A 19,426-nucleotide genomic window follows, 5' to 3' on the forward strand; every position below is an offset into this window, starting at 1 on the left:
GTGAAATTCCTAGTGATTCCTACAGGGCCAAGTCTTCCCCTCCATGAACATATGACTCCAAGTATGCTTTGGGAGACATGATACAAATGTTCCTGTGAATAAAAAAAAAAGATGTAGAGAAACAATTAAAGATATCCAGATTCTAAATAGAAGGGTTCATGGTCATTTTCCAATAACAAGTTGGTTGCTTTGCTACAGATTCATTGCTCATACAGCTGTATCCCAACAGGTCCTGGATGAGACTGATCTTCAGGAGGTTGCAAGGTCTTCCATAGGCCAGCCTGCTCGCTCAGCTCTTCTCCCTTCCCAAGGAGCAGTGACCTGCACAAGGAATCGGCACCATTTCGGTGAGAGCAGACAGTGGGTTTACAGCACCAGATTAAGATTAGAGATGTCCACTGTTTGTTTTCTGCAGAATATGGGATATTCTTCCTTCTTTCCCAGACTAAGAGCTATGATGTGAACATAATACCTGATATTTAGCCAGCTTTCTATTATATTGCTCCTGCATTAAGAATATTACACAAGTATATCATAGGCGAGGCCAACACAATTACATTATCTACAGAGTAAAGCCTGTCCAAATTGAACTATTAATTTCACTGTGAGGTTTTCTCACTGCAAATTTCCTCCACTATTAAATTAAATGGCAATAAAAAATTGCAATGGATTTGCAACACTCTCATTGCTGCGGCTGCTGGTAGTTCCTCATTAAAGCAGGAGCACGTAATGGGGTCGATACTGCATCAGTGAATATCCTCATATGCCTTAATATACTTTGCTGCGCAGTGTGCTCAGTAGCATCCTGCAGCCATTACAAAATGGGCAGCTGAAGAGAAGAAATTGCAGTTTTTAGTGTAAAAAATTAGCCTGTAATGTTCTTATCCCACTGGCAAACAGTTCCTTGGGGCTTCATGATTTGATTGTTAAAGCGTAAGCCGGACTGGGGTTTTAACACTGCTTTTTCCATTTTATTATGCATTTTTCCCCTCATTCTCCTCCCACTTTTCTTCTAAATTGCCACTGCTTGTCAGTTAATTCTGTCTCTTTTTTCCTCCCTTCTGGATGCTCAAAACAGCAATACTCATTTAGGGAAATATTGACAGAAAAGAAGCATGAATATGGCTGGGAAATGATTTTTGTGGCTAAGATGTCAACAGCAAGAGGCTGTAAGTGACTTGTTGGAAACATGAGGGGAAACACCTTTTGCTCCAGGGAAGGTGGCCACTGTAAAGCCTGCCTCAAAATCAGTCCAGCACGGGCACATTTCAGCTGCCTCACAAACTTCAGGGATTATTTAGTGCTATTTCCTCCACGCAAGCAAAGGGAGTCAGCAAAAGACGCTGCTCTCTCCTATCCCTCATTTATTTTACTGCCACCCCCAAAGCCAAAAGCATGGATTAGTTGTTTTCTTGACTGGCAACCAATCCCCGGATGCAGGGGGCCACTTCACCAGCACCCTTTGACCCCATTTCCCCACAGCTCCCAGCAATTGGCAGCCGCTCAAAGCAGCGCTACAGCTTGCAGTGGGGTGCCCTGCATGACCATGACCATTTTGTTGGGTAGGTGAGGTCCGTGTCTCCCTCCCCATCCTCCTCCTGCTCCTTGGTTCATCCGTGGTGATTCCCCAGTGATCGCCGCCACCCCTCGCACAAACGGTTCCCCTGACCCTGCTTTCCTGGCGGTTCCTCCCTCTCCGTCCTTGCCCTGCTGCCTGCGGTTAGCTGGGGGGATGCAGCGAGGGCGGCTGCTCCACAGGGGAAGGGGAGCTGGGAGCCGAGTGGTGCCAGACAGGCGGGAGCAGCAGCCTCACCACCTGGAGCCAGGGCATGGGCTGGCGAGTCCCAGTCAGGATCGGGGCCAGAGCTGGTGTTGGCCTGGCCCAGCGATCCCCTGTCAGGGCCATAGGGGCAGGGCTGGGGTCAAGCCGGGAAGCCGAGAGGGGAAGCTGAGCCAGCGGGTCTGGGTGAGGGCCGGACTTGCGGCTCCCAAGGGCGAGGAGGGGCAGCCCTCGCTTCCCACTGCCTCCAATGCAGCTCTGGCCAGCAAAGGAGCCCCCCTCGAGCTTGGCCGGCCAAACTCCTCCCTGAGCCCACCAAGCACCGGGGGGGCAATGCACTCCATGCTCCAACAGTCTCCCCTCTTACATCCTTCCCTCACTGAGCACATCTGACACAATCACAGAAAACAGCACCAAAAAGGTCTGAGAATCACAGAAAAGGGCACCAAAAAAGTGCCTCTGGTCCCTTGCTCTGGAAGACCCTCTCCACTTCTGGGCCAGGGTATGCACTGGTGACTTTTCCCTTTCTGTTCGCTACCATCTGCACGGCTGCGCAGCATTCGGCACACATCTCGACAACCTGTGCCTGCAACGGGCTGCCGCGTCCACACTCACATGCCAGCGCCGTCACATCCCATGAGGCCCCCGCGCCTCCAGCCCCTCGGCATGGTGGGGATGAAGGGGACACAGCCAGCGCTCAGCCTGCTGAGTGTCAGCAGCGGAGGTCAGCCACGGCTGGCCAGCTCTCTTGAATCTCAACCCAAACAGCTCTGGAGTTTGTCTTCACGTTGCGAGCAGCTTGGCTCCCCAGGAAACTGGCCGGAAGAGCGCCGGGTAGTGGGGGGACAAGCAACACCGGATTTTTTAGTGCAAACCCTAGTATTTGGAGAAAAGCTGGAAGCTGTGCACTGAGAGGCAAGTGCAGTGGAGACTCTCTGGGAGAAAGTCCTGGGCTTACCTGGCAGGTTGGGGGTGGCAGGGGGCCACTGCAGGGAGGCCATGAACTGCCCTGTGCCACTCGCAGCCTGATCTGAATGCTCTGAAATGGATGAAGACAACCCACTACACGCCAAAACTTCAACCAGTCAGGGGAACATGTGGCACCACTGCTCAAATGCATTTAAGACAGAGCAGCACCCATGAGGTGCAGGAGAAAACAGAGGAAGTGAAACAGAGGAGACACGTGGAAGATGTTGTTTGGAACATGGCTGGAGAAGGAGGTACTGGGACATGGCTGGCCCACGCCTAGGCAGGGACGTCCCTGAGGGACTGCAGCCCACAGGCAACCCAGGCTGGGGCAGGGGCACCCCAAGAAAGACACAAGGAGCAGCACACAAAAGGATCACACACACGACCCCTACCCCTGCACCACCCACTGCCTCACTGAAGGACTGGGAGGGACTGCGTGTGACAAGTGGTGAAAACAAGGGGAGTTGAGACTAGCAAAGGGGGAGGAGAGGTGTTTAACTGAAGCTGAGCCTAGGGAAAGGGAAGGAAAGACATTTCCCTATTTAACTGTTCTCTTTATTTCTTTTCTCTATACTAGAATTAGCAAGTAAAAGTTTGTGCTGATTGGCAATAAATTAAGATGCTCCAAGTTAAGACTGTTTTGCCAGCAACAGGGATCCAGCTCTTTCTGGACAAACAACACAGACTTTAAAAGAACACAGTATAATACTTCAAAATACCTCATGGCTAGTTCCTTTGGGGCAAGGAAGCCCTCCTGATCCTGAGCTTTTGGAGATGGTAGGACTCAGTCACTGAACCAGATAGCAGGGCAGGCAACACATGCAAGAGGAACCTGAACATCTCTCTCTTTACTCCATTTTCTTTGGATCTTCCCTTGCTCCTGTAGCTTCCCACACTTCCTTCCCCATACTATCTCAGCTCATTTCCTGAAGTCCTGTCAACCTCATACTTTTCAATGAACTCCCTTTCAGCCCAACTCCCTTAGCAACAAAGCAGCTTTCCCAGCTTGCTCTGGATTCTTCCCTCCCACTTCCCTTTCCCTTGCTGCATCTCCCATTTCTCCCCCTTCAACCCTCTATATTCAGCTTGTACTCAACAGCACAAAGAACTGCCATTGCACAGCTATCGCTGCTATAAGCCAACAAGTATAAATGTGTGAACAATGGAAGAATGAGAGATTCAGACCTACTCCTATTCAGGCAGCTTCCATACAAATCACCTGCACCATTCGCCTCTGCCATGAAAACTGTTCAGCTATGTTCTAGAATATAGAAGGCCAGTCAAGAAGCATGCGCTAGTCAGAAGTGGTCATCTGAAAATATGTTCTTATTTAAAATTATTTTAGTAGTTATTTACATATTGGCAATGTTAATTAAAATTTTCAGTCAGTAAAAAGAAGAAAAAGAAAGAATAAAAAGGAAGAGTGGTTACTAGTGGGTGCGAAGGAAATGCTTTGGACATGCTGGGCTTAGGGCTAAAATGTTGCAATGGGAAGATCAGTACATGGATCCTGCAACTGTGACTTTCTAAAGCTTTGCTTAGTCTATCTGATGAGCCATTCAGAGCCAGCAACAGACTGATGGGAGTAACTGGAAACACTGAGGCACAGCACCCCCCCTCCCCGGTAACTCATCCTAACCTAGCTGACTTGATCTGCTGTCTGAATCAGCTTGATGAAGGCCCTCAAAACTGCACACACTTTTCTCTGGCACTGCCCTTAACTGGATCAAGAGCCAAAGTCATCAAAGGATTCTTGCACAAACCTGGCTCCATCACTTGGTAATTCCCATATGCTAAAGAGATCCTCCAGTAGCTTCAAAATAGCTTCAATTCCCCTATGCACCACTGGGGAGCAAAGGAGATTCATTGCAGCCAACATGGCAATATTTTCCTTAAATGTACTTAGAGGATGCCAATAAAAAAGTTCTTATATTGACAAGTCTGATTTTGAAATATTGTATATTGGTCTGTTTTTCATTCCTTGTCTCCTCATAGTGTGGCATGTAACTTCTTTGGTTTCCTGGGCTCCCACATAACATTGTTTTCTATGTTAACCAGAGCACCAGTACAGTATTTTTGTTGTGAAACTTTTACCACACAAATGAATAAATTGCATAGACTGAGAAGCCTATATTTCTTCAATCACAAGCTAATATATTTTGCTAATACTAATGGCCTGAATTCTATCACCTCTGAAACACCTTGTAAGCAAGATGACTAAACCTACGTCTACGTTAGTGAGCAGATCAGCACAGTAAGAATGAAAACACATGATGATGATGACCTAACATGTTTCAGAGGTGTTAGTTTAGGTTAACTGCACTCTAGTCCCACAGATAGAATAGCCATCAGATGGAGGAGTGTATTAGATGTGCCCCAGGAGCTCGTCATCTCCTGGTTAATGTCTTCCAAGAAGAATCCGCTCATACACCCCAAGGCTGCTCTGGGACAGGACCCAAAGCACATTCTTCTTCAAAAGCACATTCCTAATCAAACAAAAATGTGATTGCAGACACATTCAGTACAAACCCATACAGATTCGCTAAGGAAAGATGAAGCGTTTAAATGACAGGTCATTCATTTGTTACAATTAAACTTTGAAGTGTCTTTAGTCCACAGCTCTCCACAACTCAGAAGACATTTGCAAGTTTGTCGCATGGCACTGCTCTAAATTGTTATCCCCTTTCCATTTTACAAACACAGAAATTGAGACTGACATTAAATGACTTGCCCAAGGTCACACACACACAAAAAAAACCCACACAGAACATAAAACTCTTCTAGCTCAAACCCAAAGGTTTTAGGGCTGTATCTGTATTTTAGGTTATTATTAGCAACATATCTCTACTAACAACTCATCCAGTAGGAAATTAAGTCAGATATAATATGAAAATATATTTCCTTATTTTTCTTGATGAATCTTTTCATTGTGAATTGGTTTAGCCAGACTTTCCAATTGGGATGACAACCACAGAACTCATAAAAGTGTGCTTTATCTTTAATTAAATCTTAAAATGAATAACAAAATGCTAGCGAATTGCACTAAAATATACTGGAAATTGTTTCCTCAAGTCAATCATCTATATTTTTCTGTAACCAGTCAGCAACTTTAGTTAGAATTTCTCTCCTTTCTGTATTTTCAAATTTTGCAAACTCCAGCAGTACAGTGGTAGCCACCCTCTCATCCTCTTCCAGTGTCGTATTATAAAAAATTTGCAACTGAAAAAATAAATACATGAGGTTAGTTTGTGCAGTTTTAATTGGAGCAGAGTAAACAACTATGCATCATCTGACAGAGGCTTTAGCTAGAAGTATGTAGAAAAGGGGAAGATTTCAGGAAGCAAAGAGTGGGTAGGGGCAAGCTTAAATATTACATTGAAGGTGGGATTCTTGTTTCCATGAATTCAGTGGCAGTTTTACCGCCATTTTACGGGGGCCAGAATGTTTTAATTCAGCAATGTACTGGCCCACTCCAGGGTCAAAAACTCCATTTTGAAAAATGACAGAAAGTTCGAAAGTCCAGCTTTTTCAAGGGACAAGCAATCTGCACCTCCAAGAACCAAACCCTTAAAGGAGCCAGCACACAAGGAATGTGCCTTTTTGCCATCCCTCTGGAAATCCTTCCAAATACAGCCAACTTCACTAGTACTAGCAGTACTACACACTGTCTAGGATTAGCTGGGTATCAGCATCTTCTTGTGCTGCTTCTTCTACAATCACAGAAGAGTAAGTCTCTTTCAGCAATCTAACATGCAGATGACAACAGGGGACTGAAGAACAGCAAAGAAACGCACACCACTGAGGGGGGAGAAGGGGAATGAAACAATGAGAGAAATGAGATAGATGTCAGCATGACAACCAGCTACACTACCATGCCAGCAGCCTAACTTTTGGCAAGTTTTCTGTAGGCATCATGGCAAAGGTGATCTCTATGGACAGATTTTAAAGACAAAAATGAGGCATCTTTGCTGATATTTATTGAGACTCTTTCCCAAGCCTGAAGATTAACTGAAAGGCTGGCACTGGGCAACTGCTTTGCCATTGTAGGGAGTAGACTTCTTGGTAAAGAACATGACATGACATGAAAAACAGTGCATGCATGCTCAAGAGAGATTTGATTTTAGGAGCTAACTCTCTGAATTGCTGTCCTCATTAAGCATCCTTTCCCAGCTACTTGCTTTATGTGTGCGTCAACCAACACCCAAAGAATGGAACCAATATTTTTTGTGCTATGACAGATCCCAGCAGCTCAGGGCTGGCACAGACATGTGGATCAAACGCAGAGAGCACAAAAGCTGAGCTGATAAGAAAATAAGGAATACATTGGGAAAGAATCTGCTGAGACTTGGACTGGAGGGGAAAGAATAAGAGAATGAAACAAGCAGCAATGGCCATCCATTTGGCACAGCCACTATGATGTGGATTACTGTGGGGAATAAGCTAAAGAGAGCCTACAGCCACCAATCACATATTTTCACCCTTCAGCATTTTTCCCAAAACACATCCTCTTTTTCCAGATATACAGCGGCCCAATTAGAAAGTATTGTTCACAGGCTCATCGAGGCTGCCCTGAGTGATATATCACACATGTGCACACCATCTGTCCAGCACATGGGCAGGCAGTCCCATATGCTGCAACCACAAAGAGCAGGACGGTGTGCATCCCTGCTCAAAAGCTCACTTTTACACCATACTTAACAACCAACTGCATGCAAATGTGACAGCAGAGCTGTGAGTTCATGATACATTTGTTTCTCAGATGAGAAAGCGTAACTTTTCTCCATGTCTCAACACAGCAACATTATACAATACATTCCCTGATTCCTTTAAGAAACAAGAGATTTAAAAATCTGTATTCACAAATTGACAATAAAGTTGAAATTACTTTGTTATTAACTTACCTCTTGAATCTGTACATCTGTATTGACAAATCTTGCCATTATTTTTAATACATCATATAACAATTCCCTCCCACATCTGTAAAAGTGAGACAAAGATCCTTCCATCAGCATGTTAGCAAATAAGCTACTTTTCATCTTCTTTGAAAATATTCCCAGTGTTTATTATTTATCATACTGGAAATACCACCGAAGCTGAAGTTTGCAATTGGGTACTCTTTTTCCCCTTTTAAAGAAACATCATTAAAGTTCAGTTTAGACATTTGAGCAGGAGGAAGCACACTCATTACCCATCATTTTTATTTCTTTGTAAGTTTTGGTATTTCTGCTTTGGTAACACGAATCACCTTCTCTGCCTAAAACGGATAACCTCTGTCAGCCCATACAGCTAAACCTAACTAGAAAGGCTAAGAAATAATGATTCTAACAACCTGGTGTTTCTGTTGGTATTCTGAGGATAGCGTATAAAGCTAACACCCATATTATTGTCTTAGTTTGAAAATAAGGGGTCTGTTTCCCTGCAAATTTCTCATCAGTATAAAGTGTAGAAAAGTTCCATAAGGGAACAAGGTGGCATGGCACAAACCTGCCACAACTTGCCTTTACTAGAATTAGCAATACAAATACACTTCAAATACACAACTGAATGCTCCCAAGTGGCTGGTTTCGGTTACGCTGCCACTAATGGCTCCTAAAGGACACCTCTGCCCCCAAGGATAGCAGGGACATATGGTGTTACAGCCACACTCCTTTTCACCATTGCCTAGGAGACAGGGGGAGTCTTGGAACAAATGTTAAAGATGCTTACTTTGCTCCAGCCAGATAGCCTGATGCAAGCTCACCTGCGGCAGTGCAGGTAGGATGGAGGTGGGCTAGGCCATAAGCCAGGGATTAATGCCATAGTTAGTCCTTGCAACCCTTGTAACCCTGCATGCTCCTATCCCCTGTCTCACCGTACTCTCTTTGGAAGAGAGGTTACAGTCTTGCTCCTGATGCATTTTACACTTGGGCTTAGGAAATGCTAGTGGATAAACCCATTTCTAGAGCATATGGGGGCCTACTCTTCTGGGATTTGCCAAACAGTGCATTTTTCTGCTGCCTGCAGAATTGTCTGACTGACTGTGCACCAAGAAATTTACCTTGTTATTTATTCAGTAAAAAGGATGAACTAGAAAGCTTCCCCACTTGCCTACAGAAAGCCTGCCTTGCACCATATTACAGAAAGCCTAGGTAAACGTGTAGTGGACAAAACTTAGGGTGATGATGGTTTCATCTGTGCAGTCTAATGCTACACTCCCAGTGATGAGGCTGATCCTAGTCCATCACTATTCCTTCAGGTCTATTCGTGTTCAGATCTCTTACTGATTCTCCTGGCTCCAGCTGTCCATCATGACTTTGCCTTCTCCTTTTATCCATTTCCGAAACCATCTTTCTACATGGCCAGTCACCACAGTATTTGGGCCATGCACCCTCCTACTCTTACAAACCACTAGGAAGCTACAGCTATTCCTGTTTTGAAAGTTTATTCTGTTTAGTGTGAAATACTACCTGGACTGCAAGCAGCAGGGCAAAATAGTTTGCACAGTTGCTAGTAATAAGAAACACATCAGTCATACCTCCACCTATATCATGCTTACTGGTTCCCCCTACCAGTTGTCACTAAGCACATCTTAAGGTTACTCCAAGAGACAGATTTTTAGCTTTCACTGTCTCACAACTGGGATTTTTGGGGAAGCTCACCATTTAGTTAGGTAAACAGGGATCAGATTTTCCAAGAAGTTTAACACCTACAAGCACTGAGGCAGTCATGAACAGACTCATTTTTTAAGCACTTGGTGTCTGATATGAGCTCTTTTTGACATTAAGTGCTAATGAGAGCTGAATCCTCTGGTCTATGCACTTAAGGAATCACATGGGTCATTACAAAAAAGCCCTATCTAGAAGGAAAATCTATGCTTGGATTTTACAGCTTGAACCTAAAGATAGAGGAAAGCACCAAAGAGCCTCAGAAATAAAGGGAACCCGAAAACAGCTGTTTTCCATACCTTTTACTTAGAAGCGGCCAATTTTCTGTAACAAATTCCCAGGCCATGCGCTGCCCAATATCCTTAGCCACCACATATAAGATGATGTTTGAAGTACAATTGGAAGAAAATAATGTATCGCTGAGTGCATATCGCAAGTATCTGTTAGAAAAGAAGTAAAAAAGATTAACTATCACTTGCTGTTTAACCATGATCTGGAAACATTTATCAGCTTGTGAAAATTCTTATCTCAACAATTACCAGAATTGAGAATGTTATACTAAAGTTGGTGTCACTCTGAGCTGTCTATTCAGCTTGTGTTTCCCGCTTATGTTGCTGAAATTCCCTGTTCTTACGCACTGGCTCTCCGTTTCTCAGTGAAACGAGGACAGCACATCAGGTGGATATATTTGCTTTTCTTAGCCGTGTATTAAAGAAGAACTAAGGACAATCTCTCACTTCCACCCGACAACCCTGTGGAAGAGCAAACTGCTCCTGAATTTCTGGGGACTCACTCTGCTCTGACTCAGACGGAGCCTATAGAGCGAGCAGCAGCAAGGCACTCTGTTATGCAGAGGAGACCTATTGCAGTGACCAGGGGTCTGATACACTTCCATGGAAGCTAAGGCATGATTTCAAAAGCATTTAAGTAATTACCTGCCACTGTTGTTGACAGCAGTGGGAGCCTGAATATTGTGAAAAAGTAAATATATAACCCTCCTCTTTGTTGCCCAAATACATACCTTTGCATGTCTCCTACTTTGAAGTAGCACAGTTAGAGTCATCTTCTCACAGGTTTGTGCAGGCAGCTGCTTTTATGGGTAGAGTAAGTAAGCAGGGATTTCTCCCATTTGCATGCCACCAACATGCTTAACTGAACTGACAAACTATACTGAGGGCCAGAAAAAGCCCAGCTTAACACTCCTCATCCAAAGAGGCTTTCAAGATGGCATTTAGAAAAATGGATTGGCTTGTTAACTACTAAGGCACAGGGAGGAAGGATGTCACCACAACTCCCTGAACCAGTGTCATCATCTTGGTTTCAATATAACTCACAGCTGGTCAGGGACCACTGCTAGTCTGTGTTTGGTGACAGAATGTCACTAAATGACCATAGGTTAGATGGAAAATCAGCACAGCTCTACTTAGACACGTCTTCCCACTCCACCTTGCTTTCTTCACAAGCATATCTGTTCTGCCTTCACATGACCACCATCACAAGAGCAGGGGGTTGGCAGGAGAAACACCTCTGCTACTTTCAGAGCTTTACATCCACGGAGTTTATGTCAATGGGAGGGAGATGGTTGTGTAGGCAGTCACTGGCAAATTTTTATCCTGTGAGCTATTCTTTAGGGTAACGCAGATATGACAGATTAGAGAATTCAGCTTCAACGTCTTTCTGCTTACAAAGTGAAGAGGTTTCATATGGAAGCCAGTGAAAGATAATAACTATGGTATTCCACACTGCAATATTTAGAAGACAACTTTGGAGTGTGAGACTGCACTTCAAATGGTGAACAGCTTACTAAGCCCATTTTCATTTTTGTCCTTAACCTAGGAACAGGCGATTTGGCTTCCATGCAAAGGCTAAACAGACAATGACACCTTAGCTTGGAAGGAAAGTAACCAGGGGAGAAAGTATATGGGAAAGTGACATAAACCATAAACAGTAGGGAAAAATGTCAAGACAAATTATGATTACTATTTCTCACAGTGCTGAGAGTAAGGGCAGCCAATGGGATCAAGGTTAAAGCAAAAAACAAAAAGTATGTTTTCATACAACATGCAATTATACTATGGAATGTTGCCATAGTCTGCTATAAAGCCTGAAGTCCTAGTTCAACAAAGGAACTGAACACATTGAGAGAAGATAAGTCCATTGTTAGTGTTAGACATAATACAGTAGAAATATTTACCAGCTCAAGAAATCCGTGATTACCAGTGTCTGGGATATTATAACAGCAGAAGGCTCATTTGTTTCTGCCCTGCTTATCATACTTTTTCTGTAAAAAAATCCTTACGAATCTGCCACTGGTCTGTTGGATATATGTTTCTGCAGCAGGCACACCTCTGTCCAGCTTAGTACAGTATTTGTGTTTTTATGTCTTACTTTTATATACACAAAAATATAATTTGATCCAGGTCACCTGTAAAGTAACCATGATTCTCTGGAACAGCTTAAGGCAGAGAGCAGGATGTCTTTCTCTTCCTTTGTGGAGTTGGTTTGGTTATACATTTCCCATGCAAAATTCCATTCTTTATCACTTCCCATTGCAACACCATAGCAACAGATTGTTCTTCTAATTAAATATGGAATACTGCAAAGCAAAATATAATTAAAGGGTACTCTATTGTTATAAAGTGAAAATAAGCAGTTAACGTGTAACTGAAAATACATGTTTATTTACAGTTAAAATATGCACAAAATGAGAAATACATATAAAACAGCAATCTAAATAAAGCTATGAAATTTGATTGCTTTGTTTATGACTTAAACATTGACAAAACATGGAGTTTAAAGGTAAACCAAAAATCTTTTTTAAAACAGTTGGGTTAAACCAGTTCGTGTATCTGTGGTATTCAACATCACTCTTTCACAGCACAGTCTAGGACATCAATCACATGAGCGTTGCACTGTGGATTTTATGGTGACCATGGTGCCTTCAGAAGCGATGTTTGCATAGGATTCAGTTTGATGTTGGCATGAAGATTACTGAATTTGTGGGGGAAAGCAAAGCAGGTACTGAGATTTCCCACTCAAATGATAGAGAAATCATCTGTATGTTTTCAGTTCAATGTTGGGTTAAGGGTAGTTAGTTAAAAACTTCTTCTCCAGATGCTTCCTAAAAAGCTGCCTTGGCTACAATACTGCTATTTTGATACCCACAGTTGCCCCAACAGTCGCAAGAAGATGTTGGTTATTCAATGTAAAGTTGTTGTGGGTGAAGATGAAATGGATAAACTCAGTGAACCTTTTGGCTGCAGCTCTGAACATTGACTATGGAAGGCAGGCTGCAAGGGCAGCACTGTCTGGGACATCAGTGTACTGGTTGGTGACATCTACAGTGGCCTGGAAGCGGTTTGTGTTGTATAGTTCACAGAGGAGGACCTCTGTTGTGACCCAAAGAAAATTTGGAGCTTGGGTTTTTGTTTTTAATGTTGGATTAGGGGTGGGGCTTACTGATCTCGATATTTTTTCCAGGGATGGTCCTGTGGCTCGAGATTATTGGTCTTCCAGGATTCCTGTGCTTGTGGATCTTGGGTAACATGCAACAAACTGCTAGGAAGAGTGGTGGGTTATGTTATGTCATTTTCCTGGAGTCAATACAGAGATGATGTGATGACTTCTTAAGTTTTAAGAGTAACAGTAGTATAGTTACCTTTAGTAACTAACTAAAATGTACAGCAACACTGTCCCTTCCTCTAGGCTCATTTTCTTCTTTCTAAGCAGATAAACCAACAACACAGAATCACAGGGAATAAACTAATTTAGAGAGGTCTACTTCACTACTCTGAGCAAAAAAGGAGTAATACTAAGAAACTGGCTGGAAATCATGGCTCTCAGCTTATTCTTTCCACAGAACATATAAAAATGCACAATATCAAGTCTAAATGATTAAGTTCTGTGAGGTCAATGTTTGGAAAGGTTCAGCTGAAGGCTGATCAACTTATTTGAAGGGGAAAACCACTATTCCCTTCAACAGATATGAGAATCCTGCCCGGTATCACAACATACATGGTGCTAGCCTGTGGCAGAATAACTATAATGTACCATTATGAATTTTGGTCTAAGAATGAAGAACAGAGCATCTAAAGGTATCTTTCTGTGAAAGGTGAGACAAAAGGTTATTGTGCCCTTGTCCTTTTCTATCCAGTATATGAAAAGCCTCCTCTTTTACTGAACAAGAACACTGACCCATTATTTGAAACCTAAGAAGTTTCCTACTTCCCATGATTTCTTCTCCTTGAAACTTGATCATTTTTTCCACATCACAGATATTTCACACACTTTTGAACTCAGATAAGGTATGTAAAATCCTAACAGGAAAAAAAATCACTTCAAATATTATTAATAGGGGAAAATGTGTGGCTGTTCTGAAAACGGTCTCAGATTTTAGCATAGCATTGTTGCTTTTAGTGTGTGATAGTAAGAATATTGTCTGTGGAACACACCAGAGTGTGTTTAGTATATTTAAGCTTTTTAGTTTACCTTTAAAGCACAGTTTGTTTTTTTTATGAGGATGATCACTACAGCTATTTAGAAAAAAAAGTACAAATACAAGTTCAGTTCACTTAGCCAACTACATACATCAACAAAAACATTCATAAAAATTACACAACTGTAACAAATAAAACAAAAATAATAATAAAATTTAAACATTCACTCACCAGTGCCAATACTATATGATAATTGCATAGAAAAACGTCAAAAGAAAGGGGGAGAAAAGAGAATACGAATTTCAATACATTGTAAGATTTTTCCAACAATGCAATGCTCTAATACAGAAAGTCTGATTGTGGTAGGAGGGATCAGAGCCCAAACCTCTATTCTCACAGACAAGAAACTTAACCACTGGACTCTGATATCACCATCTGACAGCTGTTCCCAGCATCTGTCCGTGCAAATAGTCCATGCATTTGATTTGATGGGTTTACCTTGAGCAGATGCCCGTATCATACAAACACTGTTTAACTCAGTACTTCCTACAGAAGCTTAAAAATCATATGGGTACCTATGATGCCCCCAAAGCTGGAGGCTTTACCGTAGAAAGGAATAGGGCAATATGAGATATTACGCCTGATCTGAGCTTCAGCCATTCTGCGGCTAAACAGAATTTGGTCTTCACAGCAACACTATGCATCCTCCAGACTGTAAAATCTGGATGAAAAGCAATAAATATGAACTTGATATAAAGTTAGAATTTGGGGAAAAGGAGGGGCTTGGGGGATTTTTAGTCTCTGGGTTTTTTTTAAGCTTAAGTTCTGTTGTTTTGTGGAGAAAAGAGCAGTATACAGGAGCCATCCCATTCTGCGTACCCTATGTAAGAGTCCATTAACCTTCCACCTCACTTAACACATGCACACTTCTAAGAGCACATTATCATTCTTACTTGTACTCAGGGCTGTCCATCCACTTCGCATACAGTTCAGATGACAGATCCAAACAGTCTTGGAGACCTAGCCAACATGCTGTTGCAAGAAGTTTTTCCAAATATACTCTTGAAGGGAAGCCAAAATAGCAAGAATAAAAGACATGTATTCTATATTTGGAGTACTTGGAGAAATGCTTAGTCAGCACAGTTTTAGCACATGATGCTGTTTACCCAGGAGAACCTCTACTAGAAACAGTAAAGGTTTAATTAAAAAAAAAAAATCAAATTAAATTACCAACAATGGGTTCATGACATCGATATTCATGGGGATTAGTGAGGCTACCAACAAACCATAATTTTTAATAGGCTTTGTGTGTTTTATACCACTCTTGCTCTAGCCTCATCATTCTGACATTCAAGCATCTAATGCTGGGTAGCCATGTAAAATGAACTATTTTCAAGCTCTAGTGATTGATCTGTAAATCACATCTGAAGTTCACTGCTGTGGGTTCTCCTCCCACTAGCAACACCCTGTTGCAGCTGTTCACAATAAACAAAAGCTACCATCTTCTATGCTCATTAAATTCACAAAAAATACCCCAAGCAATCCAGCTACTGAAATTTCATTGGAAGCACCATAAGTAACACACATTTATAGGACAGTAAAAATAACAATTCAGTTAGATTCAAAATAAATTCGAATATTTTTCCTGTATCTTGTATTTAAATTTACAAAGGCACACTACAGTGTATTTGATCAAATCATGCCAGATCAAACTTTCGAGAAAAAAAAAACAGAGTACTTACAGAGCAAAATAGTCATCTTCCAAAGCGTCAACATTATGACGAATTAAACCTGCGTAATAATGGTATATTGGCAACATTCTCTTTAAAAGGTATTTCTTTTAAAAGAAGGGGAGAAAAATAGTTACTTTCATTTAGATCCGTATTTTTATTTTACTGTTTTTTACTTATTCAGATTTATCCTAAAAATTTACCACTATAAATTTCTTGGTAACATACCATATTAAAATAAAGCATATAAGTTGAGTCTTAAAAAAAACAAAACAAAAAAACAAAAAAACCCCAATACACTCCTACATCCATTCAAACTGAGAAGCTCCCATTCCACCTTGCTTTAATAGACAAAAAAACTTTGGAACTTGTTATGGAAGAAAACACATGGTCATCCTCAAAGAGAAAAGAAGTTCTCAAATAGAAAAACACTTAGTTCTTTGCACATGCTTAAAACATATCTTTACTTTTATAACTTACAGAACGACTATCATAAGATTGCACTTTAAATAAAAGTGGAGTCAAATAGATGTCAAGGAAGTAAATAAGAAAATATTATCTCAAGTAGCCCAAAAAATGGGAGAAAAATCACCTCATTTAGTGTCCAGACCACTAAAGCATGACAGGTTAAACCCAGTTCTTTCTTTCTCTCCATGAAGACGAGTTGGAAGGCAGTACATACATTAGATCACATGTACTGTATCCCCTTTATATATATCAGTGTTACTCCCATTACTTACTACTGATTATTTACGACTGATAGCTGTATTTTCCAGATCTTCAGTTTTACCAAAACCTAAGACTAAGTTTAATATTCAGAATGTGAATATATTTCTGCTTTACAATAAGCAGCAGCTTAGGATTTAATGACAGTTATCATTGACTAATCCATACAAATAAATAGCCTATTTCAAAAAAAAAAAAAAAAAAAAAAAAAAAGTTGGCAAAATCATCCAAAGGTAATTATAGGAATTATGACCCATCATATGCATCATTACATTTCCAAGAACCTTATAAAGCGTTCATTTGGGGTTTTTTTATTTAAACGGTCTAGAATCTTCACCAATTAACAAAAAAGGTGATACCTTTAAAAGTGGATACACTTCATAGTTTTTCAGAGTACTTTCCAAATTCTCTGGTACTAGATTTATTAATACCATATTCCATATAAAGATTTCATCTTCTCTGGCAAGATACTTTGTTAGTTCAAGCGCTGATTCAATCTGAATATATCCAAACCTATTTGAAGGAAAAAAACTCTCATATTTGAGCATACTTATTTACATTAATACATACTATGAATATCTGCTTGTTTACAGAATTGACAATAAAATGCCAGGATAGTGGGTGGAGAATAATCTAGCAAGGTTGTTGGAAAATTAGAATAAATATAAAAACAATGGTGCCTCATTTAGGAGTTGAGCTCTCCAAACATTTATACAAAGCACAAAGTGCTTAAGCAAAGCAATGGGACACTCCTGGCAGGAAGCATGGCAGGAAGCAGACTGTATTCTGGTTGTGTTTTTAGGATTATATCCAAGCACATTTACAGCATGCATCAGCCTCACTAGGACAAAATGAAGGAACAAAGCACTATTTCGAGTTATAATACATGTCTTTATTGATGAACAACAGATTTTCATTACAGGTTACTTTATGAAATAAACATAATTGTAACAACATACAACTTAATTCATATGCACACTATTCTTAAGTGTTCTTAAGAGTGTTTAATTCTTAAGAATTTCAGCATGGCATTTCTGTGCTTCAGTATGGTAGTTACATGGAATTCATTCCTTCCCCAAAAATGCCAGTCAAGCCCCATTCTCTCAGAACAAACACTTCAAGTATACTTATGTCACAGCACAGTTACATTAGAGTTACATTCCTTATTATATGCTAGGTCTGAGCTCTCTTAAGAGAAGGGATGTTTGCCTGAAAGGGAACCTTTGACTCCCTCCTCAGAGCTCCCTGCCTTGGCTTTGAAGGGTGGCAATATGCTTTAGCCACCTCCTCCTGGAGCTCCCACATCACTGGCCCCTGACACTTTTACATTTTGGAGGCACAGGCACACTTTGGGGGTCTTTGGCTCCCTTCAGCACTGCAGCCTCTAAGCATGAGCCTCCTCTAAGAACTGCTCAGATTTCAGAAAATTAACAAAGAATTGGCTTATCTTAATGTAGTGATTTTCTGCAGAACTAAAACATCTGCAGTACAAGTGTTCTGTGACCTTTTTCTGCCAAGAGATGAATGACTGAGTTATCCATTAGCAAGGGAAATGAAGGAGGTATTAAGAATGATGCATGACAGCTGAGATGTCCCCAAAGAAATTAAGAAAAGAAAAATTCATCATCATCATCATTAAGAATTTTTTTCTGTTACAACAAATATAGGATGGTCCCTGGAAAACTCATGACAGTGCCGTTATCTGAAATATTTTCTAAGGGATGGACAAAAGTTAGAACAAATTTTGAAAAAAACAACTCAGCACTGGCAGAAGAATGGATTAAATATTTACTCCCTCACCATCTTGAGGGAACATCTGTTGTTTTTGAGAGGCATGTATGGGTAGGAGTGAAAGAAGCAGAAACAGAAATGTTGAATGCAATTTTAATAATTTTTTTATGACACATCCAAAACATACTTACTCTGTTAATGCAAAAACATCACCTATCAGCTGGAGCCTGCTAACAGCGGGAATAGCCTGCAGAAAGCATTTACTTGGTGTTAATAGGTGTAAACACATCATTAAAATAAAGCTTTACTATGTTTCAAAAATACGAGACAAAGATCCTAACATCTTTTCTAAGCCAAAATCTTCTACAAAACATGATAAAATAGGATACTGCATCTTAAGTTGAAATTGTTACTGTGCTTTTATCAGCATTTATATATATAAATATACAACTATATAACACTAAACTTCAAAACCCCTCTTACTTGCACGCTAGAATGAATGTTAAAATAAGGAAACTCTACAGTAGCTAACAAAAATCCTGGTTGTAACATTTTGGTACAGGCTTTTTTTCTTTTTGAGGCTTCAATGCAGAGTACATTGTTAAAATTAGCCCAAAGCAGAAGCTGACACTATCATGAAGTAAATGACTGAGGAAGAACTTTAGCTGAAACTATACTGAGAACTTGTGCCCTCACAAGAACCATTGGTTCCTTCTCATCTCTTTCCTGCTTCTGTGCCAGTATGGCTTGGCCACTGCTCTGGTGAACCCTCCTGCTGACCAGTGCCCAAGCGCCGCCCCAAGACTGCACATGCCTAAGTTTGTGCTGACTCAGATTTGGTGTGAAAGAAAAGCTTAGAAGAAAGGAAGCCAACGCACTGTAAAAAGGCTTTAATCAGAGCTATGTGCTCTGACTGGCATAGTGTTCAAACCTTCCAGAGAAGTAATCTTGACTGCCTTGATCTATTATTACATGCGCCCCAGGCTTCAAAAGTTTAAACCTTCTAATCTTTGGCATCAAACCCAATAAACTGACATTATCACCTAAGCTACACTCTAGATTTAGGCAACATTAAGTACTGTGCAACTCTATATGAGGTCATATACATAGGCTGTTCTGTATCTCTCATCTTCAGTCCAAGCTATGGTAAGTTAGAGGTTGCATGAATAGCCTGTTGAATCAGCAAGATATTTCACTTCTAACAGCAGATAAAGCTCAGTCACATATCCATACTGATAACTCTTTAAGCCAAATTTAAGAGATTAGAAGAACCACGAGTTGTTAAGACAACTTTGAAGACAGGATGTGATCTAATGTAAACTATTTTTCAACCTACTGTTTATGTGAAACTATTTGGGCCTGTTCCTATTCCATTGTGGAATGCTGCCAGTGACATTAGTGGCGCAGTTG

The 19,426-nt window shown here is 41.0% G+C and overlaps 1 protein-coding gene across 2 annotated transcripts in view; it reads right to left on the reverse strand.

The window, feature by feature from the left end:
* Nucleotides 1-107: 107 nt before the first annotated feature.
* The window catches only part of LVRN (laeverin), a 42,216-nt gene continuing 22,897 nt past the window's right edge, over nt 108-19,426 (reverse strand). The window contains exons 13-20 of one of the 2 annotated variants that reach the window (XM_067316689.1): nt 18,208-18,263; nt 16,645-16,798; nt 15,572-15,666; nt 14,783-14,890; nt 11,819-11,989; nt 9,693-9,833; nt 7,651-7,726; nt 108-321 (exon numbers count right to left, since the gene is read on the reverse strand). In XM_067316689.1, coding sequence (XP_067172790.1) covers nt 250-321; nt 7,651-7,726; nt 9,693-9,833; nt 11,819-11,989; nt 14,783-14,890; nt 15,572-15,666; nt 16,645-16,798; nt 18,208-18,263 — 873 coding nt within the window. In that variant the 3' untranslated portion in view covers nt 108-249. Of the gene's footprint in view, nt 322-5,731; nt 5,969-7,650; nt 7,727-9,692; nt 9,834-11,818; nt 11,990-14,782; nt 14,891-15,571; nt 15,667-16,644; nt 16,799-18,207; nt 18,264-19,426 lie in introns of those variants that run through there. The other variant, XM_067316687.1, reaches the window with a different exon arrangement.

This window comes from Apteryx mantelli, chromosome Z, assembly GCF_036417845.1.
Source record: "Apteryx mantelli isolate bAptMan1 chromosome Z, bAptMan1.hap1, whole genome shotgun sequence".
Lineage (NCBI taxonomy): Eukaryota > Metazoa > Chordata > Aves > Apterygiformes > Apterygidae > Apteryx > Apteryx mantelli.